Source organism: Sinohyriopsis cumingii, chromosome 17 (assembly GCF_028554795.1).
Source record: "Sinohyriopsis cumingii isolate HCF-2022 chromosome 17, ASM2855479v2, whole genome shotgun sequence".
Lineage (NCBI taxonomy): Eukaryota > Metazoa > Mollusca > Bivalvia > Unionida > Unionidae > Sinohyriopsis > Sinohyriopsis cumingii.
In genome coordinates, this window is record NC_142977.1 from 63,878,836 (window position 1) to 63,906,474 (window position 27,639).

The window sequence follows — 27,639 nt, forward strand, 5'->3', positions numbered from 1 at the left end:
ATAGACGTATCTTGAAAACAAATTCATTCACTAAAGATTTAGTCCTTCTATCGGTATTGTTCTATGGTAGTAAAATGCCAAATTTTGTGTACGTTTAATGGCTCGTGTCGAAGATCGATAAAATGAAAAAATAAAACAGTTACTTGCGTTTCTGAAAGGGATTGATTGTGATCATCGTGGCTAAAAGGTTGATCTTGATTTTACATTTCAGCACACGTACGGTGCAAACGAAACGTCATGCAATGCGAGAGCACTACGTGTTGATTAGCCTTGGTATAGAAAAGGTGTGGAAAATGATCTTAGCGAACTCTGTCGTTCGAAACGATTTAGGCATTATAATCAAAGGCAACCCAAAATGATCACTGAATTACGAAACTGTTTGTTTTAATGTAAATGAGTTTAGTTCAAGTCATGGTGCAATTGGATATTCTATGCCATGATTTGAATAATACTTCAAAAGAAATTATCCATTAAATCCAGTGAACCATAGCTGTAGCATATCCCGTAAAGCTATGTTTCTTCTTAGCTGCAAGTGTCGGTGATGGGGTCTAATCAGCAAAATCAACAGAAGTACAAGAGTCACGAAATATTTTGCTTGTCCTTGTTGTTGTTCTATGGTTTAACGCCATTTTTCAGCACAATATAGGCTATACATGGCGGCCAGTATAACTGGTGCTGGACGAACCCGGGAAGAACCACCGACCCACGAGAAGCTACTGACAGGATTTACTACGTACCCACGCTAGCCGAGCCTCTGACTCGAATCCATGCAGACAGAGGACCTTAAATATTTTGCCGTCCTCATAGAATCTTATAATGTTCTGAACAATGACCAGTATAGATTCTGGTATCCATTTGTGACAAGCACAATAAGTATGGATGTGAATTTCAGTTTCATGTAAATACTCAAAGTCAATAAAGAAAATGACCACTTGTTTTGTTTTTATATTCTAGTCATCCGTTAATAATTATTTGGCTTCGTCTTATTTTTAATTATAACACAGATGATTTATTTTACGATTTTATCACAACGATGTTCCTTCCTTGCCAAGCATGAGACGTTTGGTTCAAACAATATGTCTACAAGTGAAGCAAACTTACTATATTTTGCAAGCACCTTTCTTTTGTTGTTGTTGTTGTGATTGTTTCCTGCGAGGTTATTGCTGGACGACACAATTTTGCTTGCAAGTAACACAAGGAATTTTGTCGTTGTCTTCAGCAATGCAAGGTCTGGGAGATACACATCCACGATATCTCTCTCTGCAACGAATGCTTTGAACCTGAATGCGTAATTCATGGTAAACTTTCTTCCAGTAATATCCACACCCAAGACATCTCTCTCTGCAATGAATGCTTTGAACCTGAATGCATAATTCATGGTAAACTTTCTTCCAGTAATATCCACACCCAAGACATCTCTCTCTGCAACGAATGCTTCGAACCTGAATACATAATTCATGGTAAACTTTCTCCCAGTAATATCCACACCCAAGACATCTTTTTCTGCAACGTATGCTTTGAACCTGAATGCATAATTCATGGTAAACTTTCTTCCAGTAATATCCACACCCAAGACATCTCTCTCTGCAACGAATGCTTTGAACCTGAATGCATAATTCATGGTAAACTTTCTTCCAGTAATATCCACACCCAAGACATCTAAATCGTGCGCTGTTTGTAAAGGCATCAAGATACTCTTGATGGTGATAAACAAAGACGTGTGTTCCTTCTGCGAAACTATGTCCTCCAAACATGAAATCAATACGACCGACTTTAGGATATACGGTCAATGTATAACGAGGTGCCAATATATCTTGAGCGTTTCTGCATTTCAGTAATTCCACACGCGGTCTCTTTGGAAATGCTTGCCGTGTACGTCGTTCTGCGTCATTTGTTGATGTGATTTTGTTTCTGTCCGATTTTCAAATCCTCTCCCACAATCGTTTCCATTCTGCTGCATACTTCTCGGTACATGTTCGACCTTCAACAATGTTACGGTCTAAGCATAATTCATCTTGGTCTTTGTTACTTTGGATGATACCTTGTCTGGTACTAAACATGTATTTTCCCAATAAAAATGTTCTACGTTGTCCGCTACCTCTGGAATGTGAACCATGTGTGATGGGAAGAGTTGCTGCTCTGTCGATGATGTCAAACTTGTCATTGTATTATTGGACGTGTTGAATTGCATGAAAAATTGTGGGAACCTTTTTGCAGGTGTACCAATTTCGATCTAGGCAGGAGACTTCAAGTTGTTGTGATTGGTGGTTAGTCTCAAACGAACTTCCTCTTCCTCATCAACGGTTTTACGATAGTTTTTATCGTTCAAAGGTCTGATTTTATTTAACTTATCTCTTACACAAACAATAAAGTGAATATTTCGCTCAGTTCCACAGGGTAATGAAAATACTTGTAAAATCGATCGTTCTTTTAAATGCATTTTATAGGAACCAGCGCAATGTAATTGCCCTAAATAGAAAGTAAACTGGGACAGTACAAAATGAATTATATTCTGTCATGAAAAAAAATGCATTTGAGATGATGAGTAATTTTTATGGTAGACGTTGATATTAAGGGCTTGCCAGGATGAATTTTTACCAAAGCTGCTGTCATGCGAGCCCAATTTGACGTTTTTGGCATCATTTGTTTCTTTTGGGCAATAGGTGACGTTCTAAACAAGCGAACAAACCTCATCATTTTGTGTTCGAGGGTCACTTCATTTTAAAATTTGACTAGTCTTGGCAATACATCTATTATACCGTTGAGAATGTGCTGAACCAACTACTATGCGCACGATCTCTGAAATGTCCAAAGTGGTTAAAGCGTCTGCCTGGAATGCGGCAGGTCGCGGGTCCAAGCTCTGGCCGAGTCATTCCAAAGACATAAAAGCTGAACTAACAGGCGCTTCGCACGGCGCTTAGCGTTAAGAGATTCAATTTATAAGTGGTCAGTCTGGTGTCAGGATATTGTGAATGAGTGTGACATGATGCTACATGTCTGCGGCATGATGCCCCAGTCATAGACATCCTTCTAAACTGCGATAATGCAGGCATCGTAGCAATATGACCAAACGCGTTAGAACTACGTTAAGAATAGAGATCACACACACGCACACGCACACACAAACACACACACAGACACTGTATTTATAAAAAGTTTCAAGTCATTGAAAAATCGACTAATAGTGACAGAAGTAAGTACATTCCGGAACAGTTCTCGGTTCTGTGCGTATCCAGATATTGCACGTTCTTTGTAACTGCCATATGCAATTTCATTACTGTTGTTACTAATTTTATTTTATTTTGTTTGAAAACAATGATATAAAACCTCTGAAGAAATTATAGGTATAGAGATTTCAAATTTTTAATTAGAAAACAAGATATTAGGGCAAGATTTAATGAAGCGGAACAAGGCAAATCTAATTTCAAGGCAACTCTAATTTCAAAGCAACGCTGTTTTCAAGAAATATTAGTGAAACAACTTAATTACAAATATGGAATCTTTGTGTTTAGTTCAAACTAATACGTCATAAATGTATCGCAATTGACTCCGATTAAGATTTGTTTAAAGGAAGAACAAATTATTGTCCCTAATTTGTATGTCATCAAGTTGTTGAATATGTTGCTGCATGACAACACAATGTATAACTCAGATGTTACTGCATTATTGTTTACTATATATAATGATATAACAGTATGCAATATATTATAATATAACATGATACAGTCTAGCTTAGCATATGATAGCATAACATAACATAACATAGCAATGCAATTCAATATCATATCAATCATATATCATATCATATCATATATCATATCATATATCATATCATATCATATCATATCATATCATATCATATCCCTTATCACACTGATGCAGTGAAGGCATGAATATCCCTCCATATCTTTCAAAACATAATCCATGTATATTATATTGTCATTGTTATTGTTGGTTGCAGTCACATATGTCCAAATGACGTTTTGACTTGTGATTGTACATTATGAATTATACTGCTGTAACTTTAGACCTTGCAAAATAAAATGCGCGTTACATAAAAAACTCCATTAAAAAGTAAAATAAACTTTACACAAAGTTAATTTAAAATATTTAAATCAGAAAAACCTTAAAATAATAAAAGTCACGTGGCTTAATTATTCTAAACTTTCTTTCATAGGTAGATATTCAAGCCTGAATGAGTACATATAACATAAAATGGTTTTGGTTCTATGAATGAAAACATGGGGGCCAAAGTGATTCATTTCGTAAAGCGTCCGACTCGTAATCCAATGGTTAAAGCTTTGACAACTTCTCAGGCCTCTGTGTATTGGAAACATGCTTCATTCCAATTTATTTGGCATGATATAGCCAATAATGTCTTAAACGCATTGCTGGAAACAGCCAACTATTCACCGAAACATGATATAGGGATGATGTAGCCAATAATGTCTTAAAAACATTGCTGGAAACAGCCAACAATTCCCCAAAACATGATATAGGGAAGATATAGCCAATAATGTCTTAAAAGCATTGCTGAAACAGCCAACAATTCAGCAAAACATGATATAGGGATGATCTAGCCAATAATGTCTTAAAAGCATTGCTGGAAACAGCCAACAATTCACCGAAACATGATATAAGGATCGTTCTAGATAGAACACTTTTTATGAGCAAGGTCATTGTTCATGGAACTTCTTTATGAGTAGCTTCATTACTCATGAAATTTTCCTCACGTCGCGATGAATATGACCGTTAGCTAATGAGACGACCAAATATTGTAGCAACTCGAGGGATTGCATTCAAACGCGTAAACATCTTGTGATTTAATTTTTGAAAAACAAAACAAATATACATTGTAAACATGCTCTCCTTTAAGTCTAACGGGTAGGACTGTGTGAGTCGGTTAGGATGACTCAAATGGTAGAGCGCCCAACGATAGTTATGGAAGTCCCGAGTTCGAACTTATGTCCGGTTGTGAACTTTTCTCTGCTAAGTTTGTTATCATTGATATTACTACACGTGTGCATCACGAAATGGCAAGTGATGGCGCAGTTAGGTGGAAGTTTAGACAATGAGACACAGGTACGTGTCCCAAACATGAAGGGATAAATTGTAATGGGTACACCTAAACTTGTAGTCTCGAAAGACTAAAATGGCAGAGCACCAGTCTAGAGTTAAGGAGATCCCGGCTTCGAGTTCCAATCCGGCCTTGAAATGTTCCCTGTTATTTAAGCAAGTATGTTCACGATTTCCTAATTTCAAACTTGTTCGCATTTATCGGTGTTTCTAATCTGCTCCGAACCACATTTAAATATACAATAAAGAATTGCATAGAAAACTATTTTCAAGGATATATGTCCTTGCGAATTCAAAGGAAAATGCTACTATAAGACATTTGACGTGACTCTTGTTCTATTTCAGTACACATAAACTGAATTCAATCGGCTTTATATGCGGGCATGTTGAAGAAATAACAACTCGCTAAGCCGTTATAGAAAGTTTATAAAATAAATATGAAAAGATGCGCAGGTATTTTGTCTTCAGAGGGAGAGTTACATAATATGATTTAATTTTTGATAAATGCTTTTTATTAATATATAATATAAAACTTTAACATAGTTTTTGTATTGTAACAGTTGGGTTATACTGGTTTATAAGAGCTATACGAATAATACAAAACAACTGAAGAACCATTACGGAGCTTTCATGTTCATTATTATTTAAAGTTTCTATACATATACAGGAATGAATAAAATAGAAACCAAATTCATCAAAAGTATCTGATACAATCTATGAATTTAAAGGATACTTTTTATTCCTGTTAATAGGGAGTTGGTTAGATAAACACATATATGTAACACAAGGCGTGTTAAACTATATTGCTAACAGTATGGAAACAGTGGCACGACAAGTTAGTTTTGGGCGCCGCCATGATCTTCGGGTGTTTTTGCATAATCCATTACGAAAATGAACATAGAAATGCGAGTACGTCCTCGTTTTGTTTATCATTGTTTAGAGGCTTGGTCACGGGACTTACAGACCAATAAATGTTAACGAAAACTTCAGTACTTCAGTTTTATTTCCTAATCAATATAACAAACATATTTTAAATGAGGAACATTATTTTGACCAAGCAACTAATATGTACAAGAGAACATATATCACATCTTAACAACATAAAGTGATGTATGTCAGACACACAAACGATATGCTGCCGGAATAATGAGCTGGTTTCGCTCGCTACTGAACTTTATATTTTTCATCTTAAGAATGCCTAAAAATATTTATTCACAAGACGTCAAACAGAAATCACCCCGTTGAGTATTATAGAACAAAAATTAAATGATCTTCATCAACTTGCACTGGGGCAAGTTTCAGAAACAATCTAGTTCATCAAGACTATTGCGTGATGCAGAAAGCTCGGAGCTGACAGACAGAGTCATTGTCTTTGGCTGTCTCATATTTGGTCTATCTTTTCTTCGTTCATCTGAAGCATACAGTATCTATTCCACGAAGTCCAAAATCAATGTGTGTGTACAAGCGAAGAACAAAAAATATATTATTTTATAATTAACTTTGTATTGTTATATATATTTGATTTAATTAAATCTCATTTAACATATATTTATTTCAATTTAATTGCTTGTCAGTTTAATTTTAAAAAAATACATTTAATGCTATTGTAATGTAAATTTATTGATCTAGATCCGTAACTTGATTCAAAATTAGTAGGAACCACGTAAATAAGTTCTATTTTTGTAACATGATTGGTTGTTGTCGAGGTCATGACGGGACTACATGTTTAAGATGCAAACAATTGTTTTTTATTTCTTAGAGTAAAATGATTGGTTTTTGTCAGGGCCACACTGGGTGTATGTTATCTTTAACAAGTACATAATTTCTACGAGGTTCTGGAACATGGTCACTTCACCCCCTTTCTGTACTTTAGAATATGATATAAAATTTGTTTTGGAGAGATATTCTCAGTAGTAGCGTGGCTTTTTCTTACACTGGAAGTTATATGTTTTGATGTTTGGAGTAGTTTCAAATTATTTGAATTCAAAAGGATTAATTCTTTTTTCCTGAAAAATACTGTGTGGTCATGTGAGATTCTTAATCAAAGACAGTTCTTGTAAAACATTTATTCAGATTTCCAAAACCGGAGTGATTATTCTTGTTTCTACAAGGAACTGTAGAAACACTACATGTTACAGCATACGTCATCGTCTTCCATCTTCGATTCTTCGTCGGGATTCGAATTTGAAATCAGTAGAACATTTTGTTTTAGGACTTCTAAAATTCTATTCGTGGATTATTCTTAGATGATTTTCGGATTTGAATCTTAAAATCGTAACTTCATATTTTGTCATTTTTACAGCATTTTTCCGGGAAAATATATATATCGTTTCTTTCAAAGCTTGTTGTTTTCACTCTTTCTTGTGTTAGTGTTGATTCGAGCCTCAACACGTAACGGTATATGGTATAATATATTGGTGCAATCCAGGAAAATAGGATACCTTTTTGCATTGAATATTTGATACAATTTGACGATTTGCAAGATTTTCGTACAGACGAGGGAACTAATACTACCTAGAGTACGTGGCCGATCCAAACCAAAACGTAAAATATGAAAATGTTGTTTCTGTGTAATCTAGTATTTAATACAGAATACCGACTAGCCTGTCAACCAGTCAATTTCCATAGCTATAGCAAGCCTCGTTCTGAGCATGATGGTTATTTGCATAGACATTAACTAGACCCTAGCACGATGAAAACCATATTAAGCCACATTATATGTCTGGACGAACGCGGCCGGCTTCGAGGACTTCTATGAGGAAGATGGGCTTTTAAAAGTTCACACATAAATATCAGATGTGTTCAACATATATTAGCGTGAGGAGCCTACGCATGCTAGACATAAACAATCACTTACAGTCAATTCAAGCAGACTAGCTGCAATGCCGGAAATAAGGTTATGTCTAAAACTAAGTTCTACGGTCCTTGTAAAAATTGCTTGATTCTAGACTGGCATGTCTAAAACGTGTCCGTTTCTTTCCACGGATGCATTCCTGAGTTAATGTGCATATAAAAAGCAAAGTCCCAGTGGTTCTTCTTCTCATATTGAATCACATGAAACAAATAAATAAATCAAGCGGTCCCTAATAGTACAGATTATTTTTTGTGTCATCCTCCATAAATGTTTCATCATAAAATCTGATCACATGGTCATGTTTAAGAGTTATCCGAGGAACTTCAAATCAATGAAGATTTTGCAAACCTTTGAGGGTTATATTTGTCACGGCTTTCGATTTCACACTATGTATGGATTGTCAGAGGTCCGATCTAGGTACATTTTATTTACAACAAATAAACAAAAAATAAAATTAAAACACTCAGTAACATGAAAGGAATGTTATGACTATTTGCAGACCGATTCAATTACGAAATAAGGTGAAAATGGCTCGAAAATAAAAGAAGGTTTAGAGTCTTATTTTGCCATTATAAGTACTCTTTGATGTGGGAGGTGGTGGGTTTAAACCCCGGCCAAGTTTTGCCAAAGACTTATCAAAATCCTACTAACAGGTGCTTCGCTAGGTGTTCAGAATTAAAAGGTTTGTCTTAGGACTGGTCGGCCTGGTGTCAGGATAATGTAACTAGGTGGGACATGATGTTAAATGTCTAAGGCATGATGCGCCGATCCATGACATCGCTATAAACTGCCACACTGTAGGCATCGTAGCGATATGAGTGAACAATCTTAAAAGCTACGTTTAATCCAATTCACACACACACACACACACACACACACATTTTGAGCACAAGCAGGTTGAGACATTGCATCATTGATTTTAATTTTTATAAGCTCCCCTTCTTTTCCTCGCCTTTTATCTCTTGATTTACACATATTTAATATTATCCTTTGTACTCGTGTCCTTCCTCTGTACTTGTAAGATGGACCTTTTATTATTATGTGCATTGATTCACCATGTTCCTCATCCACGTATAAGTATATAAAAGTACTAATATCTCTTTTGGCTATTCCTGTATCTACTTTTGTATCTGGGTTAAAGCTGTTGCCAAGTTATGAGAGCTTACATCCCGATCTTATGTACTTTAATTACGACCTAAATACGCTTGTACGCTAGAATGCGATCAATCACTTCATAAATGTACATACTGAATAATGTACGATTCGCTTGCTCGCCTTAGAAAGCAGATGTTGTCCGATGTAGAACTCTTTTTGATAGCGGTGATGCATGACGTATGTTTCACCATATAGGATGGTTCCCTCACATAATTATGCGTCCAGTCCTTGCAACTTGACAGAAGCATTATCTTTTTTATTAACAGCAGATCTATATTTAAACATAGTTCTTGTGTTAAATATATCAGTAATATTAAGTCAGGCAGAAAAGAAATTTCATGTCCACTTTTCCTATACACAACATACGCTAAAACCTCTGATCTGCATGTATATCAATGGTCGTCAATCAAGAAAATCTCACATGTCACTCAGATATGTTCAACAGGTTTGTTATATATATATATATATATATATATATATATATATATATATATATATATATATATATATATATATATAATTGTCCACTAAAGTTACTTACGAATTAGACACGTTTCATACTATCGAGTCATTATATTGAGCTTTCCTTCTTTAAATTTCAAATTCTGAAGAAAGTGTATGATGTTTGTTTTCTTATAAACCTCCCAGTTCTGTCGTCGTAACAGGATTAATTCGATTTCCATCTTCCATTTCTGATACATGTTACAGAGAATATAGTTAGCACGAGAGTTATATGGTCTGTAACTTTTGTATCTTCCAATCTGAAGACGAAATTAATTTTTTTTTTATAATTCGACTATTACTGTTTGAATCCAGCCGTTTATGGCCTTCTTCATTTGCTTGGACAATTTTACAAATATGATTAAAACTGTCGAAAGGCTCGATAACTTTTCAATCTATCAAGAATTATTTGTACTTCTGATGAAGATTCTTCGACCAACTATTGCACGTACCTGTCCAAAATATACATTTGATCGCGACCCGAAAACTAAATTGATTTCGTTTGTTTTGTATTTTTTAAATATCTTTTCGGACCTGCGATTATAATTCCCTAGTTATCGTTCTGACCTTGATGCGAAGGTCAAAAATCCAGCACGCGAATAATCTTCTGTTGAATTGTGATATTCCTATAGATACCAATACAATTTCAATTAATATATGTGTAAACGTTTGGGGTGCATAGTCAGAGTATTTTTAATTTTCTCGCGACATTGAACTATGGACAAAAAACCTGGACAGTATTTGTTTGCATGTTTTAGAGTCTTCAAATTTATTTTAAATAGGACCTTGAACATATTTCCAGGCGATCTCTAAGATATCGCGAATATTAATTTTGACTCTCCAGCGAGCTAGAGCTGAGGAAATGGGGCACAGATAACGCATGTGGCGCACTTGTGTATCTCTCTGTTTTGCTTGTAAAATTTCGCAAAGTTTCCACGACAACGTAATGATAGGTATATAATACCGATGTTAGTTTTATCGCTGGTCTTGAAATAACGTCTCACTTGTCCATGACTTTCAAAATGGAACTAGAAATAAAAGAATTTACAAGTCTATAGAATTATACACTTATACTTCTCTGTCTGTCTGTCTGTCTCTCTCTCTCTCTGTTTGTATATATATATATATATATATATATATATATATATATATATATATATATATATATATATATATGACCTTTGCTACATACATGAACTTTGAACTTGATATTCACCTTTCATTTATGAATCAACTTGGATTAAATTTCATCCTTATTTCTGATACAAATCAATAGATATGGCAGATACCGGAAAGTGTAATGGACAGAGCTTCGGTAAATTAATATCTAGTGTATATTACCTTAAGTTAACAAGGTCCAATAAATTTTAAAATTAAATGGTACCCCAGTGGACTACCTGGAAAAGAACACGACAGCCCAGTTTTAAATGTAATAGTACAAGAAAGTCATAAAGGCACCTAATATGAATATATGATGTTCAAGAGTGAATATTTATATCTCTATATCTCGATAAGAATTTTCAGCTTTAGGCAGATATTTGCTTTTTAGTAAGAAGACGAAATGCGATTAAATATAGATGCTTTCATTTTACCATACCCTAATGCAAATGGCTTATACACTTCAATGTATGGTATCACCGACAAGCACTGATTCAACTGGACCCTGTATTTCCTGTATATAATGTGTTGGAACCTATAAACACAACCCATGGACACGCGATTTTCCCTAAAGTAATACAGCAGTACTATCTCCCTGAAGACATACTCGAGTGTATTTTGAAGAAAAGAGGGAGACCTGCATGGAATCGAAAGATCCGTTGCATACTCCAATCAAAGTCGTATGTAGGTGTCATGTAAAAACCGTGATCTTCATCATCGCCTTATCTTATCTTGCTTAAGCCGAGTAAGTTTGGTTGATAATTAAGTTCTTCGACCTCACAAGAACATGAATGATAGTATCGACCACCACAATTTTCAAACAGAAACCGCACTGGAACTCTTTCTAATGAAAGAAAATATCAATCGGTGTTCGTGGATATGTAAATATCAATTACGTACATGACTCACGTCGATATACACAGACCCACGCATTCTCTCTCATGTATACATTTATACTCATTTGAACATGCATAATGTACATACTTACAGAGAAACCAAGCGAATCACCAAATGTCATCGTACCCAAGCATATATTTGACACTTTCAAACCAGAGCGTCCCAAAAACTTATATCCTTCAGCCATGGGTTTAGTAGTAGTATTTACTGATCACGCGTATGACCATCCAAGGTTGGAGTTTTGGTAGGAATATGCGTTAAACTTGCTGAGTAAGACACGTTTGCACATCATTGACCTTTCTGGTAACAAGCCACGTAAACACACACTCTGTCTTTTTCTCTGTCTCTGTCTCTCTCTCTCATTTGAGTTTTTCCGGGAGTTCGATTCTGTAAGCTGATTTGTGACAAGCATTATATATATATATTTACATAAATAAAAAGTATCACCCAGGATCATCCAGGACATGACCCATATCGGTCAATAGTACAGAAGTAGTATGAGCAGTCATGCGTAAGATGTATCCGCTGTATAAGACTACTAATACTACAAGAGGTAGCTTTACATTTTTCAACGGCTGGCTATAGCATTTATCAGCAATCGATGCGAATTTTTACATTTGTGTCGTTTAATTTTGGGGTTTTATATTCAATTTAACGGACACCAAAAGCACCGTGTAAGGATATCAAGGTTGGTAACAATTTTGTTTTCTTCATTAAATGATGCTCATTTTCCCAGATGTTATCCATGGTATGGAAAATGTATTTGTGCATTCAAATGTAAATTTACGATAGAACCAAAATGGAGTAAAGAACCCATTAACACGTAAATTGTAAATTTCTGTGTCATGCAGAAGAATGCTATGATTGTAAAGAGATTACACTACATTGCAGAAGATATTATCCACTACATCAAATGCTTAATCAGACTGATATAACTTATAAATCAAGCACTAAACAAGTCCACATAATAAATTAAAGAACTAACACAGTTTAGCATCCTTTAAATTATATATATATATATATATATATATATATATATATATATATATATATATATATATATATATATATATATTAGAAACTCGGTGAATGAAAGATAACAGTGGAAAATCTATCGAGGAATGTGTGTGAGCGAAGTAAATGAAACCTGTGTAACCACGGTCAAAGAGCTACGATTTATATGCTTCATAGATTTAACAATGAACACTCCCTTTACAAGGCATGAAGATGATGCACCTTTCAAACATGTATTCGCCTCAGAAATGAAATGAAAAAACACTGTTCATCATAAAACATATGTGGATTCCTTTGCATCATTTCTTGTTCTAAAATGTTTGTTCAATTCTTATCGCAAAGCTCTGGAAATAATCAATGTCTATGGATATGTTGTTATGTATATTTGTTTTAATTATATCTAATTTAATTGTTTGTTAGTTTTAATATCTTTTTATTTGTTTTAATTTCAATATATGTCAAAATAATGTTTGCTAGGAACTCATACTTTTTCCAGAAAATAGTTTGACTTTGACTGTTCATTTTAATAAACCCCAATGTTGACCTATATACTAACCTTGATATAAAATTAGTATCAGCCAATGAATAAGTTCTATGTTTATTTTAAAGTGATCGGTTATTGTCGAGATCGTGATTAGACTGCGTGGTTTTAAATGCAAACATTTTTTTAAAACTTTATTTCTTAGAGCAAAATTATTGGTTTTAGTCAGGCTCATGTTAGGCATGCGTGCTATAAACACGATCACGTGACTCCCTTTCGATTTCACAACTTGAGGATTTCGAAACTACGAATTAGAATACGATATAACCTTTGTTTTGGAAAAATAGTCTCGGTTGGGATCTTACACTAGAAAGTGATTGTTGTGACGTTTGGAGTCATTTCAAATTATTTGGATTCAAAGGGATTAATTCTTTTTTTTTTCTGGAAAATATGTGTGCTCATATGAAATTCTTGAACAAAGACAGCTCTTATAACAATGTATTTGGATTTCCAAACCCGGAGTGATATTTGTTTCTACAAGGAAATTTAGACTTTAACACACTACTGGTTACAGCATACGTCAACGTCTTCCATCTTGGATTCTTTTTCGGGACTCGAACCTGAAATCATTAGAACATTTTATTATCAGGACTTCTAAAATTGTATTCGTGGATTATTCTCTGGATTATTTTTGGATTTGATTCCTAAATCCTAAGTTCATATACTTTTTTCATTTTTATAGAATTTTTTTCCAGGGAAATAAATTATTATATTTTTCAAATCTTGTTGTTTTCACTCTTTCTTGTGTTACTGTTTATTCGAGCCTAAACACGTTACAATGTATATTTGTAAAGAAACGTTGTTACCTAATGACGCCACTGAATGGAACCACCTATTGGTTAAAGATTTAAAGAAATGGCAGAAAAACCCAAATGTTTGTTTTTACATACAACGTTCAAAATTAATATTAGGTACTCAGTCACAGAAATAATATTATGTATTCAGTCACAAAAATATTAATATTAGGTACTCAGTTACACAACACGTAAAGGTACAAAGTCACACAAAATATAATACTAAATACTCAGGCACACAAAACTAATTTTGGGTAGGCAGTCAAACAAAATTAATATTAGGTACTCAATCACAGAAGATTAATATTAGGTACTCAGTCACACAAAAACAAGTTATAATTTATTTGATTGCCTTCATTTGGAAGCATTCTAAATTGTTTGGCACATCCGTGGAAATCGCAGCGCTACCAAAACTATTACAGCTCTATTTCTTATGCAGTCGGTATAAACCGACACAGTGAATTACAACATGCATTCTAGATAAGAAAACTGGTTGACTTCTATCATAATATTTTTCAACAATTATTTTTTCAGCCTCAAGTATGACAACCAATCTTTGCAGTGTTCTTTACCAGAAGTTGGATATTCGTCTGGTAAAGTTCTATAATTTCTTATGTATTTTGTCTCATCACCATCTATATATTTCTGACAAAAGCATTTTAATGACACTGATTGAATGACTTCTATTTATTGGGGCCGGTATTTCTCTCAGATTCAAGTTTTGCCATACGTTTGCCTTCTAGCAAAATTAACGAACGGCGACCTTATAAAATACTGATCGTTGTTTGAGTTCGTTTTCAATACACTAATCAGAGAGAATATATATATGTGTGTGTGTGTGTGTGTGAATACATATTGTTAAATTAAGAAACACTTGAAATGAAAAATAAATTGTTGATATTGAATCCGCTTTACTAATGTTTTATATTGGAAGAAACACTACTTTCTACTTCTTTGATGACGAACCCAGTATAATATCATTTCTTACAGAAAACTAGCTATATTCCAGCTCAATCTCTTCATGTGAAAGCATCTTTTACCTGCTATTAATGTGCGGATGGTAATAATTATCATTTAGAAATATCAATAACTTACGCGACAGTTAATGAATTTTGTTTTTATATTCAGGAAGAAAAACCTATACCTGAACCCGGAAAAGACGGTAGGAACAATTGACATCAATGCTATTCATGTTTTCACAACGTTAAACCCACAGACCGAAACTTAGCTTCGATTCGATTCTACGTGAATCAAATTCGACACAATTTATTTATTAAAACGCACACATTTAATCAGCATGGGATTAATGATATTGTTTATCCACCATGGGTAATAATATCGTATATCTACCATGGGCTTTATATTGCGGTTTAATTCACTGTGGGTTGAATACTAGCGTTTCTCCGGCATTGGTTTAATACTATTGTTTATCAACTATATGTTTAATCCCACTGTTTCGTCACCATGTCTTCTCACCATGAATTGAATGCTATAGTTTTTCCACCGTGGGTTTATTGCGTTTGTTTGTCAACCATGGGTTTAATACTAGTATTTATCCACCATGGGTTTAATACTACTATACATACATACATACATACATACATACATACATACATACATACATACATGCATGCATGCATGCATGCATGCATACATACATACATACATATACCAAATTAATAATTATTAGTAATATATAGGTCTTTGTTATAAGTTATTCTGTTACTAAGTATTTGATTTTTGTAAAGTGTCAAAACTTTTATCTTTGTTATAACGTTATTATCACATGACGTGTTGAATATAGGTAGTCAGTTGTAGTCATTTAAATAATATATCAGCAATTTTGAATCACGGATTGCAGGTACAATGTAATTAGAGCATGAAAACAAATGCTTTACTTATTTTACTTCATTGACCTAAGTAGGTAGAGAAACGTTTTATTCATGGCTTTATACATGTATGCCGAATAACGGTACCGCTTAAAGATAATTTATCATAGTTGTTCCCCGAATTACGTTCAATAAGATCAAAATTATGATTTACCTTGAACTGAATTATATTTACACAGGTGTCTAAGTTGGAACCTTTGTTTAAGGCATAGATTGCTTATATCATTTCCAGTGATAACAATGTCGATGATCATATTTGCCTCGCTACTGTGCGCTTGGCCTTACGCGTGAACGTCACCTACAAATGCCCATTGGAAAGATGAAAGTCTTGGGGATAGAATGCTATCCGTCAGATCAATAATCAGCGACACCGCTATTATACTTCTCAGTACACGGTCCTCAAGTACCATTAATAACAACAAGCGCGCCGCGAATACATATAAAATTTCATCAATTCTCATTTGGTGAACAAACCGAACGGGAACAACATAACTGTTACACACTATGTCTATTACTAGCCAGAGGCACGCATAAATCTTCAATCTTCGATACATAACTGGTTTGAATAACGCTGAGCCTTCTTATCTGTCGATTGGAGCGCATGATACTCATTGTTATATATATATATATATATATATATATATATATATATATATATATATATATATATATATATATATATATATAAACAACACCAACACGTAGAATGTGTGACCGGTTTCGCTTTAATGCTTCATCAGACTAATTTGATACTGGTTTATACTAGAGCGTGGGCACGAATTATTCCGTCAGCCTTATCACAGGGACCTAACTAGTCTATTCAAATATTGATCTGTCTTCAGCACTACAGAGACAGGTATACATGTTCATAAATTATATATGTGATACTGGATTAAATCGCAACACGAAAGCAAACCCACACTTGCTTATAAAAGGCCTAATAATCTTAAAGATTTCCTAATTCCAAATTAGAAAAACCATAATATAAAATAAGATCATCAGCTAAATGTAATAGACCTAGATGTTCACACTGTTCATTTATTAATGAAAATACTTCTTTCAATAGTAATAAAACGAAAGAAACTTTTAATATGCGTTGTGATATTAATTGTGTAACATCAAATGTTATTTATTTGATAACATGCAAAAAATGTGGTATCCAATATGTTTGACAAACAGGTCAACATATATCTAAACGTATGAACCAGCATAGATCAGATATAAAAAATTATATCGATCAATCATTTTCATCTCATGTTGCCGCAAATTTTAACAAAAAATCCCATACGTTGCAAGATTTCTCCTTCCAACCTATTGTTAAAGCTGATTCTGAAATGGAACGTCTACTAAAGGAAACCTATTGGATTCACCGTCGTAATACGGTATATCCAAAAGGTCTAAATTCAAAAACACTATATGACATTCAGTAACTATTTTTTCTTCTGAATTATGTCCCCTGTTTACAATTAGATAAGAAGATTTTCATATTATTTTACTTTGCAGAAAAACTTAATTGGTAAAAGTATAATCTAATAACATAAAAATAAGTGTACTAATTCTTTAAAGATGAAAGTGAATTTTGTAAATTAATTCTCAAAATAATATGATAATTATTTATAAAATACTTGATAGTAAGCTTTATGCACACCACATTTTTTATTATTATTATATAAATTGAGTTCTGATAACCTATTAATAGTTGTGAAGATTATATTAGTATATATACTATGTATATTTACCGTTCTAATTTTATTTTTATTTTATTAATTTTTTTTCTTCTTCTATTTTCTTCTATTTATTTATTTTCTATATCTCTAATAAGTGTGCATTATACATAATACAAATATTACTAAAATTGTTTATCTCTATTAATAAATTGGATAAGTTCGTTTATTATTATTATTATTATTAATGTTATTTGCTGAAAAATCACATTTGAACTGTGGCATGGATTAGGGTATTTCCCGATATGAATAAAGCGCAGTATATTAATTTACCAAGAAAAACAAAGACTTATATATACTCTGTTTGCAAATGTCCAAAACTATTCCTCCAACAATGACAGCAACAAACAACAACGAAAACAAAGGATCAAATAGTTCTTTTAATCAATGACAATTTGCAACATTCATACTAATTTAAATTTAGAATCGACCTAGTAATATAAAATAATAGTATGTAAGTTCTGCATGTTTTGAAAAATCAACATATAGTTTTCTTCAACAAGAATCACTAGGTTGCCTCCTTAAATCGTCTAAAGTCGTGAATATGCTTCCATTCATTTTGATTGATTGATTTAACGTTTCAAAGTGTACCTGGTTTATTAACAAAGCAATTATTCCCCCACATATTGATTTCCGAAATATTATGTCACCTTTTAGTCTAATTTTGCTTGTTTTAGTCGTCGTTTTGTGAAAACATTAAACGCACTTTCCTGAATTATACTGTAAGAATATCGATAAACAAGTATTTGCATGATCTGTCATTATTATTGTGCAAAGGTGTATTGAGTATTACACAGGTTTGTATGAAACGCATTCATCGATCTGATTATAATAATAATATAGTGTATTTTTATGCCAATCTTTTGTTTGTTGATGAAGGAGTAAGCACATAATTTGTAAAAATGACTTCTAGAGGTACAAATCGCAGTCAAAAGAGTGGGAATATGTGGAACGGATCTAAGTTTCTGGCAACATGGCCGAACCGGAAGTGAGCAAGTCGTCCGTCAACCTTTGACTCTGGGACACGAGTGCAGTGGAATCGTTACGAAAGTTGGAAATGGAGTGACACATTTAAAGGAAGGTAGGAATGTCTTGTTATGTGATATTTTCACTGTGAAAGTAAATACGACTATTAAGACGAATACCATTTCATTAATAAGGATCCATAGATAGAGCAATGAAACCTTGTAAAAGTTTACAGAACAGGGTACATTCTAAATATTGTAATAAATCTAACACTTCACACTGGAATGGTTTTTTAGGTACCTAAAGAACAGCAACAATGTCGAGTGATCCATGCTCAAGAAACAAGAAGGTGCTCTTTTTATATGGTGGGAGGAATAAAAATAAAATGATATTTGGTGCAATATTTTTTGAATTGCAAAGTATCCCATAATTACTTTATAAGGACAATGAGCACAACAGTTCTGGCTCCAAATTAAATATCATTGCAGGATATGTAGATATAAATGGGACTTTTGCAAGTTGTTGACGTATTTCTAGAATTTCTATAAAGGAAAACTATCCAACCTATTCTCACTGTCTTAACTGGAGATAATGTTTCTATTTTCTCAAAGGTCATGTATGGTAATTGATAAATGGTTTTACATCTAATTTGCTGTCTGTGTATTTTATAGGTAGATGATCTTATCATTATTTTAACGTCAATATCTTTGTTCGTGAAGAACACTTCTTTAAAAATTATTGATTTTTTCTTGTACAGAAGGCAAATGTTTTCGGGTTTTCAGCGTGACCACAAGTTTCGTGATTAAAATCATTATGTAGACGATGCACATGAAGGTCGGCCATGTTTTAATTTATATAACTTTTTTATCCACCTTTGCTCTTCCCCTTGGATGGTCTGGATATCGAAGGCTCACCTGGCTATTCTATTTTACTTCCCCGCCACTGTCTTCTGTAAAGCAACCTACTTGCGGACTTCATCCCGCTGTCTTGCATTATTATCATGATTATTATTACGATTATTATTATTATTATTATTATTATTATTATTATTATTATTAATTTAGGGGACCGTGTAGCTATAGAACCCCAATATGATGTATGCCAGTCCTGCACGGCGTGTGTGAGTGGTCGATACAATCTTTGTCCTAAGGTGATCTTTATTGGAGTGCCTCACAATAATGGCGCTATGGCTAGATACATTGTCCACAAAGCCGATCGCGTCTACAGGTATGTACAGACAAATGATTTATTGTAATTCGTTTCTGATTATTTTTGCTTGACGATTATTTTTATATTTCAGCTATATTCTTTAGTGAAATTATCTTGTGAATGAAACACAACTTGTTCCTAGATGTGTAACAGATCTTTGGGTGTTCACATACTATTAATTTTATTTTGTGATCGAAGCCGGGGTGGTTAATCAACTGATAGTGGATTTAAACTCCAAAAATTAAAATGTTCTTTTCCAAACAGGGTGGATCCAGAAACATCGGTTTGTATGGTGTTGTGGGGCATAACAATGTAGGCCAGTTGTCTGTAAAAAGAAACCTACAGTGGGGACCTAGCGTATGAAGCTCCAGCAATTTAAGCGTTTCCAGAGCAAATGTTTAACCATCTAACTGTATATAAAACTTACTTTAGGAAACATTCCAGTGTGTGTGTGTGTGTGTGTGTGTGATTTGGATTTTTTAACGTAGCTTTAACAATTTTTCAGTCATATCGCTACGATGTCTGCAGTGTGGCAGTTTTTAGTGATGTCTAGCACTGGGGCATCATGCCACAGACATGTAGCATGATGTCCCACCCAGTCACATTATCCTGACACCGGGCCGACCAGTACTAACACTAACCTCTTAATGCTGAGCGCCAAGCGAGACAGCTGTTAGTACCATTTGTGTAAGTCTTAGGTATGACTCGGCCAGGGATCGAACCCACGACCTCCCGCATCCGAGGCGGACGCTGTAACCACTAGGCCACCGGAGCGGTTGAAACATTCCAGTAATTTCGCGTTCATTTCGTTTTGGTGCAAGGTGTGCCACTCTAGCTGGAACTGCCACTGTATCAAACGGATATAAAGCGGTAGAGCGTTCATTTAATGATAACACCAATTTTGTTAGCTGAAGGTGTAAGGTAACTTGCAATGTCCTTTTGGAAATTATACTGTGATATTTAATATCTTCGTCTCATATGATGTTTGTTATCTGATTTCCATCATATTGTCTTCTTTTGCAGTCTCTTCGATCTCTCATCACCCTCCTGTGTTAGTATTTACACAATTCGGGCTTGTTGCACAAGGAAAGTAACATATAAAGTATCTTCGCCATTAAAAACATTGTACCAACTTTGACCACTTTAACATATCGTTGAAACATTCCTGATCATATAATATATTCTTAGAATTCCAGATGAATTTAGTTTTGAGGAAGGTGCTCTTCTGGAACCTCTTTCAGTTGGTATCCATGCATGTCGCAGAGTACGACTTGAGCCTGGACACAGTCTTCTAATTTGTGGAGCAGGTAAGTTAGGATTGTGTGTCTATTTTTGTCGTATAACACAGAATATTTAATTAGGCTGTGATCCACTCTTTGAAGGGGAAGTGTCGATACTTAAAAGGGATCAATACTCAGCAAAACCAATGAATTTGTTTGGTGTAAACCAACATAGATAATATACTAGATCAGGGGGGTTCAACATTCAACACCATGGACCTTATATACATATAAGTTTTTGTACGAATGCTGGCCAGATATAAAATTGCCAGTGGGCATTGTAGCTGGTCTACTCTGATCTAGATGACCAATTACGAAAGCTGATATAGTGTATTGCATGGAATAGCAGCAATCTGACCTTACGGAAAATAATAGATTATGTTTATTATCATTTATAACACATGCAGACAGGGATCGATTGTCTATTATTATTCGTAAAGACGTAGCGTTAGTAATAGTCCCTATACTTGACTAAATATCAGTGACAATAACATTAGTATCAATTATGGAAGATTAATCTACACCGGCCTTGACAGCCTATGGTACTGAAGTACTCATTTGGAGATCTCTAATTTTATCCACTAAGCCCTTGTGCCAGATTGTTGTCGAATACACTATTCATAGTAAAAGGTATTATCTTGCCTTTGTCAACAGCCTTGCATGAAGTGTTATATAATGTTCATTCTCCGCTCTCTGGAGTATATTTGCAACTTTATATATCTTCTACATGCCTTGATTTCGGTCAGAGGAGTCTGAATGGTTGCGCATTGAGATGAGGGTTAATTATTAGGTCGCCATGCAAATGTGTCTGCTATGCACGAATACATATATCCACAACCAAGTTCCATCCCGTTTTGGGGATGTGCGCTTAGTCGTGAGGGTATTGGGTTCGTATATGAAGGCAAAGTAGTGGGTGTCATAAGCGCAGAACCCAGGTACGAGTTACATTAGCGGACGAGCTGAAAAGTATAGCACTTGCATGATTGTATTTTTCTTCATATATATTTTAGTATATTTATCATGCATCATTCTGTAGCGTATCACTTTCCGTTATAGTGTGTGTGTGTGTGTGTCTTTAAGCACACTAATTACATTCCCAATACTCCATATGCACTTTTTTGTACGTCTTCAAATGCAATGGTAATTGTAGAACGTGACAGAAGAATACAAGTGTGTTTGTTAAATTAATTTAGTCTCATTTCTTTGGTAATCATGTCTTCACATGTTTCTTACAGTTTTATTGATTTATGACCGAGAACTATACAAATTGTTTTAATATATTATTATTGTAAAAGGGACATTTTATTTTGCTGCATTATCTGTTACAACATATGGTACTTCTATCATTTTGGTATTTAGTAAATCCCCCTAATCTGAAGGCATGTCGCGATGTTGCCCTCCTTCACAGTTATTTTTCAATTTTGTCTCCAGTTGCTCCTTATATAAATTTTAAATTTCAAGGTCGTGTTCAATGATTTTTCCATCTTCCATATCAATACGATTGCCTTATCACGCGAAGTTTTGAAAATTTCCTATTTTTATTTATGAAGTGCAATTTCATTTGGCCAGGTTAAATATAATATCTGTTTTTTGTATTTTTTAAAATCTTTTTTCTTAGGTCCTGTTGGACTGTGCACAATGTTCGCAGCCAAAGAAGCCGGTGTTGAGAACATTTTGATTACAGGTAATTCGCCGTGTAAAAATGTGGTCATATTTCCAAGGTAGAGAGAAAGATCAATGGTTTGAAGCTACATTAGGAAATTTGCCAAACCAAGAATTTTGTGCCATTTTTGTATTATGTGCGTGCCTACTTGAATTTTAGCCTTACGTGTAAAAGTAAATAAGCGATGAAAGCCTGCTGCTGGTGTTGTTTATAAATAGTCTCAGATATGAATGTTTTGTGAATATATTAAGGCATTATATCGCAAAATATCTTCCCGATTACAATGTGTTTTCTTTCTTTAGATAAACTCTTAAAATTAAATTAGTGTAATGCAGCAAACCATTTGAAGTCACCAGTTAAATAACACTTGCTTAGAAAATATTTGCACGGTGAGTCTAATATTTTTTAATATAATTAAAACCATAATTAAATATGAAGTGTCATCCTAGGGAAGGTTTTCGCGCAGTAGTACACCATTGTCTAATTGTTCTTAAGAAAAAGAGCCAAATTTGGAGAAAGTACAAGACCGAATATTTTTGCTAAAATTGCTAAAATTTCTTGAATTTTGTTTAACAAAGGAAGCAACCACGATATTTAAATTATGATAACAAATAATTGTCATGAAATCAATAGCTTATTTGAAATTCAAACCTGAACTTAGAATTATGTACATATTTATCTTTAAACAATGAATGCATTTGATTTTCAGCTCAGTTGAAATCTAAATCAATATCCAGAAGCGAAAACTAAATTACACTTATAGGGCACACACGAACGATTGAAAGATTTAGTGTGGTATTATAAAGCCAATCTCTAAATTCTTATGTATTACAGATTAGCTCCAAAACCATAAATTAATTATTCCAAAGAGAAAATTTACATTTTGTGAACAATATGATTAAGCTTGCCTAGCATGTGCACAAACACGGCCACGTATTATTATCATTATTATTATTATTCACAGATATCAATGAAAAACGCTTGGCTCTGGCTAAAGAGATGGGAGCAAAGCATACGTTTAGAATTCTTCCCGAAGACGAAATCAGCACTGTTGTTACTAAAGTGATCAATATATTGGGTTCTGCTCCAGATCGCACTATTGAATGCAGTGGAGCTCAGTTCTCGGTGGACCTCGGAATTGCAGTAAGTGTACAATATATATGGAGCCACTGTTCGAATAATGTAAGACACACAACTATTACAATGTCAAAAACGTATTAGATTAAATTTATAAACGCATTATTTCTCTATTAACGTAATTTCATTTGAATAGTTTTACAGTAATGGAATGACGAGACATGTAGAGACGCTTGATTTGGAATGACGAGACATGTAGAAACGTTTGATTTGGAGATTTGTGCTCTATCATAAGAAGAGTAATCGGAGAAAGTACTATCATAAATATTCAGAATACTTATATATGATACGTGCTGTATGGTACATTTATGATACGTTATGTGTTGTACATTTATGATACGTTGTGTGTGGTGCATTTATGAAAAGTTTTGTATGATACATTTATAATACGTTCTGTATGGTACATTTATGATATGTTATGTGTGGTACATTTATGATACGTTGTGTGTGGTGCATTTATGAAAAGTTTTGTATGATACATTTATAATACGCTCTGTATGGTGCGTTTATGATACCGTCTTTGTGGTACGTTTTAACACCGATTAAGGAAATTGTCGCTTCACTTCATTAGCTGATTTTGTAACTTTGAAAATATATGTTGTTCGACTTTACTTCTTCAAATTTATTTCATTTTACTTTTAATGCTTCAGTGTTTAATGATGATGGATGAAAAGTCCTCATGTATCACAATAAAAATAAACTGTACTATCGAGCATTTAAATTTGTAGGCAACCAAAAAAGGTGGAGTTTTCGTCATTGTTGGACATGGGCCAGAGATAATCTCGTTTCCCGTCATGACTCTGCTTACCAAGGAGTTGGAAGTACTGGGGTCTTTTAGATATGCCAACACGTGCGTATTAGTACTAGTCGCAAATCTATTCATGCTAACCTATTTCGCTTCAATTCACCCCTCTTCATTGCTTTATGACCATGACAATACTCTTTGCAGTCCTGAAAATGAAAGCTGTTTTTCAAATATATGGGTCCCGTACAATCTGTATTGTTTCGTAAACTTATTTATGATTGTGTTTCCTTTTACAGTTTAAATAAGACCACTGCCGAATTTTTTTTCTGCTGAATTTGTCGTTCAAGGTGTGCAAAAATTTGTTTGGGCTTATAAAAATTGAATTATTTTGTTAAAATATCTTTCCTACACGTAATCATGGGTTACTACCACAACTACTACATGCATTATCATTCCGATAAAAAATAATGCTTATTGGTTAAGACAGGAGCGGAAGTGAGGAGTTAGAAACTCAGTGCTTACTCAGGTTGGAACAAGTGTAAGCTTATACTGTCGTCTGAACTATAATCAAATACTATTTTTTTTAATTTGGATTTTTAAATTTTATTTATTTATTTATTTTTTTATTTATTTATTTATTTATTTATAGCTTTCTTTGTTAAGCGAGGGTGAACAAATGGAAGGAGAAACAAAAACCTAACTAAGTGTAAGATTAAGTTTCTAATTAAACCTGACTGGTCCGTCAGTGCGTAGGCATGCCGTATAATTTGATGACCACGAAAACCCCAGAAAGTTTTAATTTTATTTTCAGTTTAGTTACCGACAAATATCTTAATTTCTAAGTTGCATTTGTGTTGCTTTGATTGTGTACAGAGGATTTACAAACCATCCGTCATTTGCTGCTGTTTTTCATAGTAAAATGCTTATCCTATCTAGATATCAGCCATGAGCTCATAAGCATTGAATTTTCACGTCTAAACATGTTTTTGTCTACGTCTGTAAAACTTAATAACTGACCAGTACATGATTGCCCCTCCCCCACCCCACGTAAAGCGATAATTTTACGGGTGCTCTGGACGTGAGCGTAATTAAAGTATCGAGGTTTTTTAACGTATTATTAATTCATTGGTACAGTTAATGTTGTACACCCATGTCATACTTGTAACATTGGTATATAAAGTTGTTATTGTCATCCCATTCAATATGCCAGTTTTATTTCAGAAAGGCAGATATACAGCTGTATCGTTTCTTCCTGCTGACCATGCATGCGTATCATTCGGTTTACTTATTTATTCTTTCTTTTTAACCATATTTATATTTAGATGAAATCTGAACCCACTTGGAATTTGTCTGTGTTCAACACGTAAATCGCTATGTGTTTTCGGTCAGTGTTTGTGTTTTAATTAATAGGTTCAGTTCCTTTCTAAAGTAGATGATTATGAAACTCCACACTTGTTTGAAAAGGGAATGGAGAAACATAAAATACGCTTTCCCACCTAATTTAAACTCTAGAAATTATCATTACACAAAGACTAATGATGCATCAGGACCATATAAAGCTTCGTGTAAGTACCACGGTATCAATCGAGGCAATGAATAAATGGCTGCGAAATTTGCGACATAATGAAAGAAGAAAAAAAAATTAAATTTTCATTTGTACATTTGTTTACATGTCACTCTTCTTGTAGGTGGCGACCAGCCATAGAAATGGTTGCATCCGGAAGAATAAATCTGAAACCCCTTGTGTCACACATTTTCTCCCTGAAGGAAATATCAAAAGCTCTCACAATAGCGAGATCAGGAGACGGGATCAAAGTCATGGTGGACTGTTCCATATGAGACTAATATCGTAAATTAAAGTGGAATAAAAGTGCTACTGTAATTTGTATAGAGCTATTTTACTACGCAGTTTGTTTGTTATTCAACATTTCTGAAGGAACTATAACAATTTTTTTAAAGCTACAGTCCTAAATTTAGTTCAGTGTTCTGTTAGCATGTATCACAGTACCATAGTAACTGTTAAAAAATCTCTGATTTGATTAAGCTACATAAAATGGTATTCGCTTCAATAACTGATATCATTCGCAATGCAATAAATTTACTTTTGAAAACTGTTGGTGAGGTTGATTATTTCTTCATTGGTCATGTATAATTTCTTTCTCCTCTTTCACCCTGTTTTCTGTCTTTTGACTAATTGTTATAGACTTATTATCAGAAGGTAATCTAGAATTATATCACTTACCACATCTTTATTTCTGGCCGGAATAGTTCGAAGATATTGGGTTAATTCACTTTCTGAAACTGCTTCTGCTTTCAATAATATTAAAAGTTCTTATCACCATATCACGGTAGTCAACGTACATCATCATCATCATCATCATCATCATCATCAAATGAAACGCTTAAATATAACATACACTGGACAACAAATTTTTACAAAAGTCATGTTACTGAAATAAAATTAGTCAATTCTTATCAATTTTTATGTGCTGAACACGAATATGACAGTCAAATTGCAAAATTGGCTCTAGTTTTTTTGTAATCTGCAAGAAATTAATGTTTACATAACGAAATGCATTCCAATAGTAAAAGGTCAACTGTAATAGCCTACCTATAAAAAATCAAGTCATTGACTACATCTTAGATTTCTTCGCCTGTCTCTTGTACAGCTGTTCGGGAGCATCTCTGAGGAGTGTCCAGCAGTAGTCAGCCAGCATTGTAGTGGACCATTTTCCCTGGTATCTTTGTTCCATTGTTGCGATATCTTGATGAAAACGTTCGCCGTGTTCATCACTAACAATACCACAGTTGCTAGGAAAGAAATCCAAATGGGAATGAAGGAAGTGAATCTTTAGAGACATATTGCAGCCAAGTTTCTTATACTTCATCAACATGTCTTCTACTAGTTCCTTATAGTTTTCTGCCCTAACATTTCCGAGGAAGTTTGTAGAAACTAGGCGAAAAGCATTCCATGCTTGTTTCGCGTCACCTTCCAGCAAGTTGTTGAACCGGTCATCTTTGAAAAGCTCTCGAATC

At 34.0% G+C, this 27,639-nt stretch overlaps 2 protein-coding genes across 3 annotated transcripts in view; one reads left to right on the top strand and one right to left on the bottom strand.

Annotated features, from left to right (window-relative positions):
* LOC149779108 (uncharacterized) overlaps positions 1-11,996 on the bottom strand; it is a 37,959-nt gene extending 25,963 nt beyond the window's left edge. For both annotated transcript variants that reach the window (XM_089939664.1, XM_089939662.1), the window contains exon 1: positions 11,733-11,996. In XM_089939664.1, the coding sequence (XP_089795790.1) occupies positions 11,733-11,828 (96 nt within the window). In that variant the 5' untranslated portion in view covers positions 11,829-11,996. The remainder of the gene's footprint in view (positions 1-11,732) is intronic.
* A 2,532-nt stretch (positions 11,997-14,528) lies between these two features.
* On the top strand, positions 14,529-26,717 carry LOC149779109 (sorbitol dehydrogenase-like). Its single transcript, XM_089938563.1, has 9 exons — positions 14,529-14,583; positions 15,119-15,152; positions 18,517-18,684; positions 19,634-19,796; positions 20,967-21,085; positions 22,677-22,742; positions 23,686-23,864; positions 24,587-24,708; positions 26,292-26,717. Exons 1-9 carry the CDS (start codon positions 14,533-14,535, stop codon positions 26,440-26,442), a joined length of 1,053 nt encoding a protein of 350 aa, XP_089794689.1. The 5' UTR covers positions 14,529-14,532; the 3' UTR covers positions 26,443-26,717.
* The last annotated feature ends 922 nt before the right edge of the window (positions 26,718-27,639 follow it).

Excerpts from the sequence above, each read along its gene's own strand:
- LOC149779109 (XM_089938563.1), top strand. The coding sequence starts at position 14,533 with ATGACAACCAATCTTTGCAGTGTTCTTTACCAGAAGTTGGATATTCGT. Across the intron at positions 21,086-22,676 it reads TCTTCTAATTTGTGGAGCAG|GTCCTGTTGGACTGTGCACA; the intron begins GTAAGTTAGGAT and ends CTTTTTTCTTAG. Across the intron at positions 22,743-23,685 it reads TGAGAACATTTTGATTACAG|ATATCAATGAAAAACGCTTG; the intron begins GTAATTCGCCGT and ends TATTATTCACAG.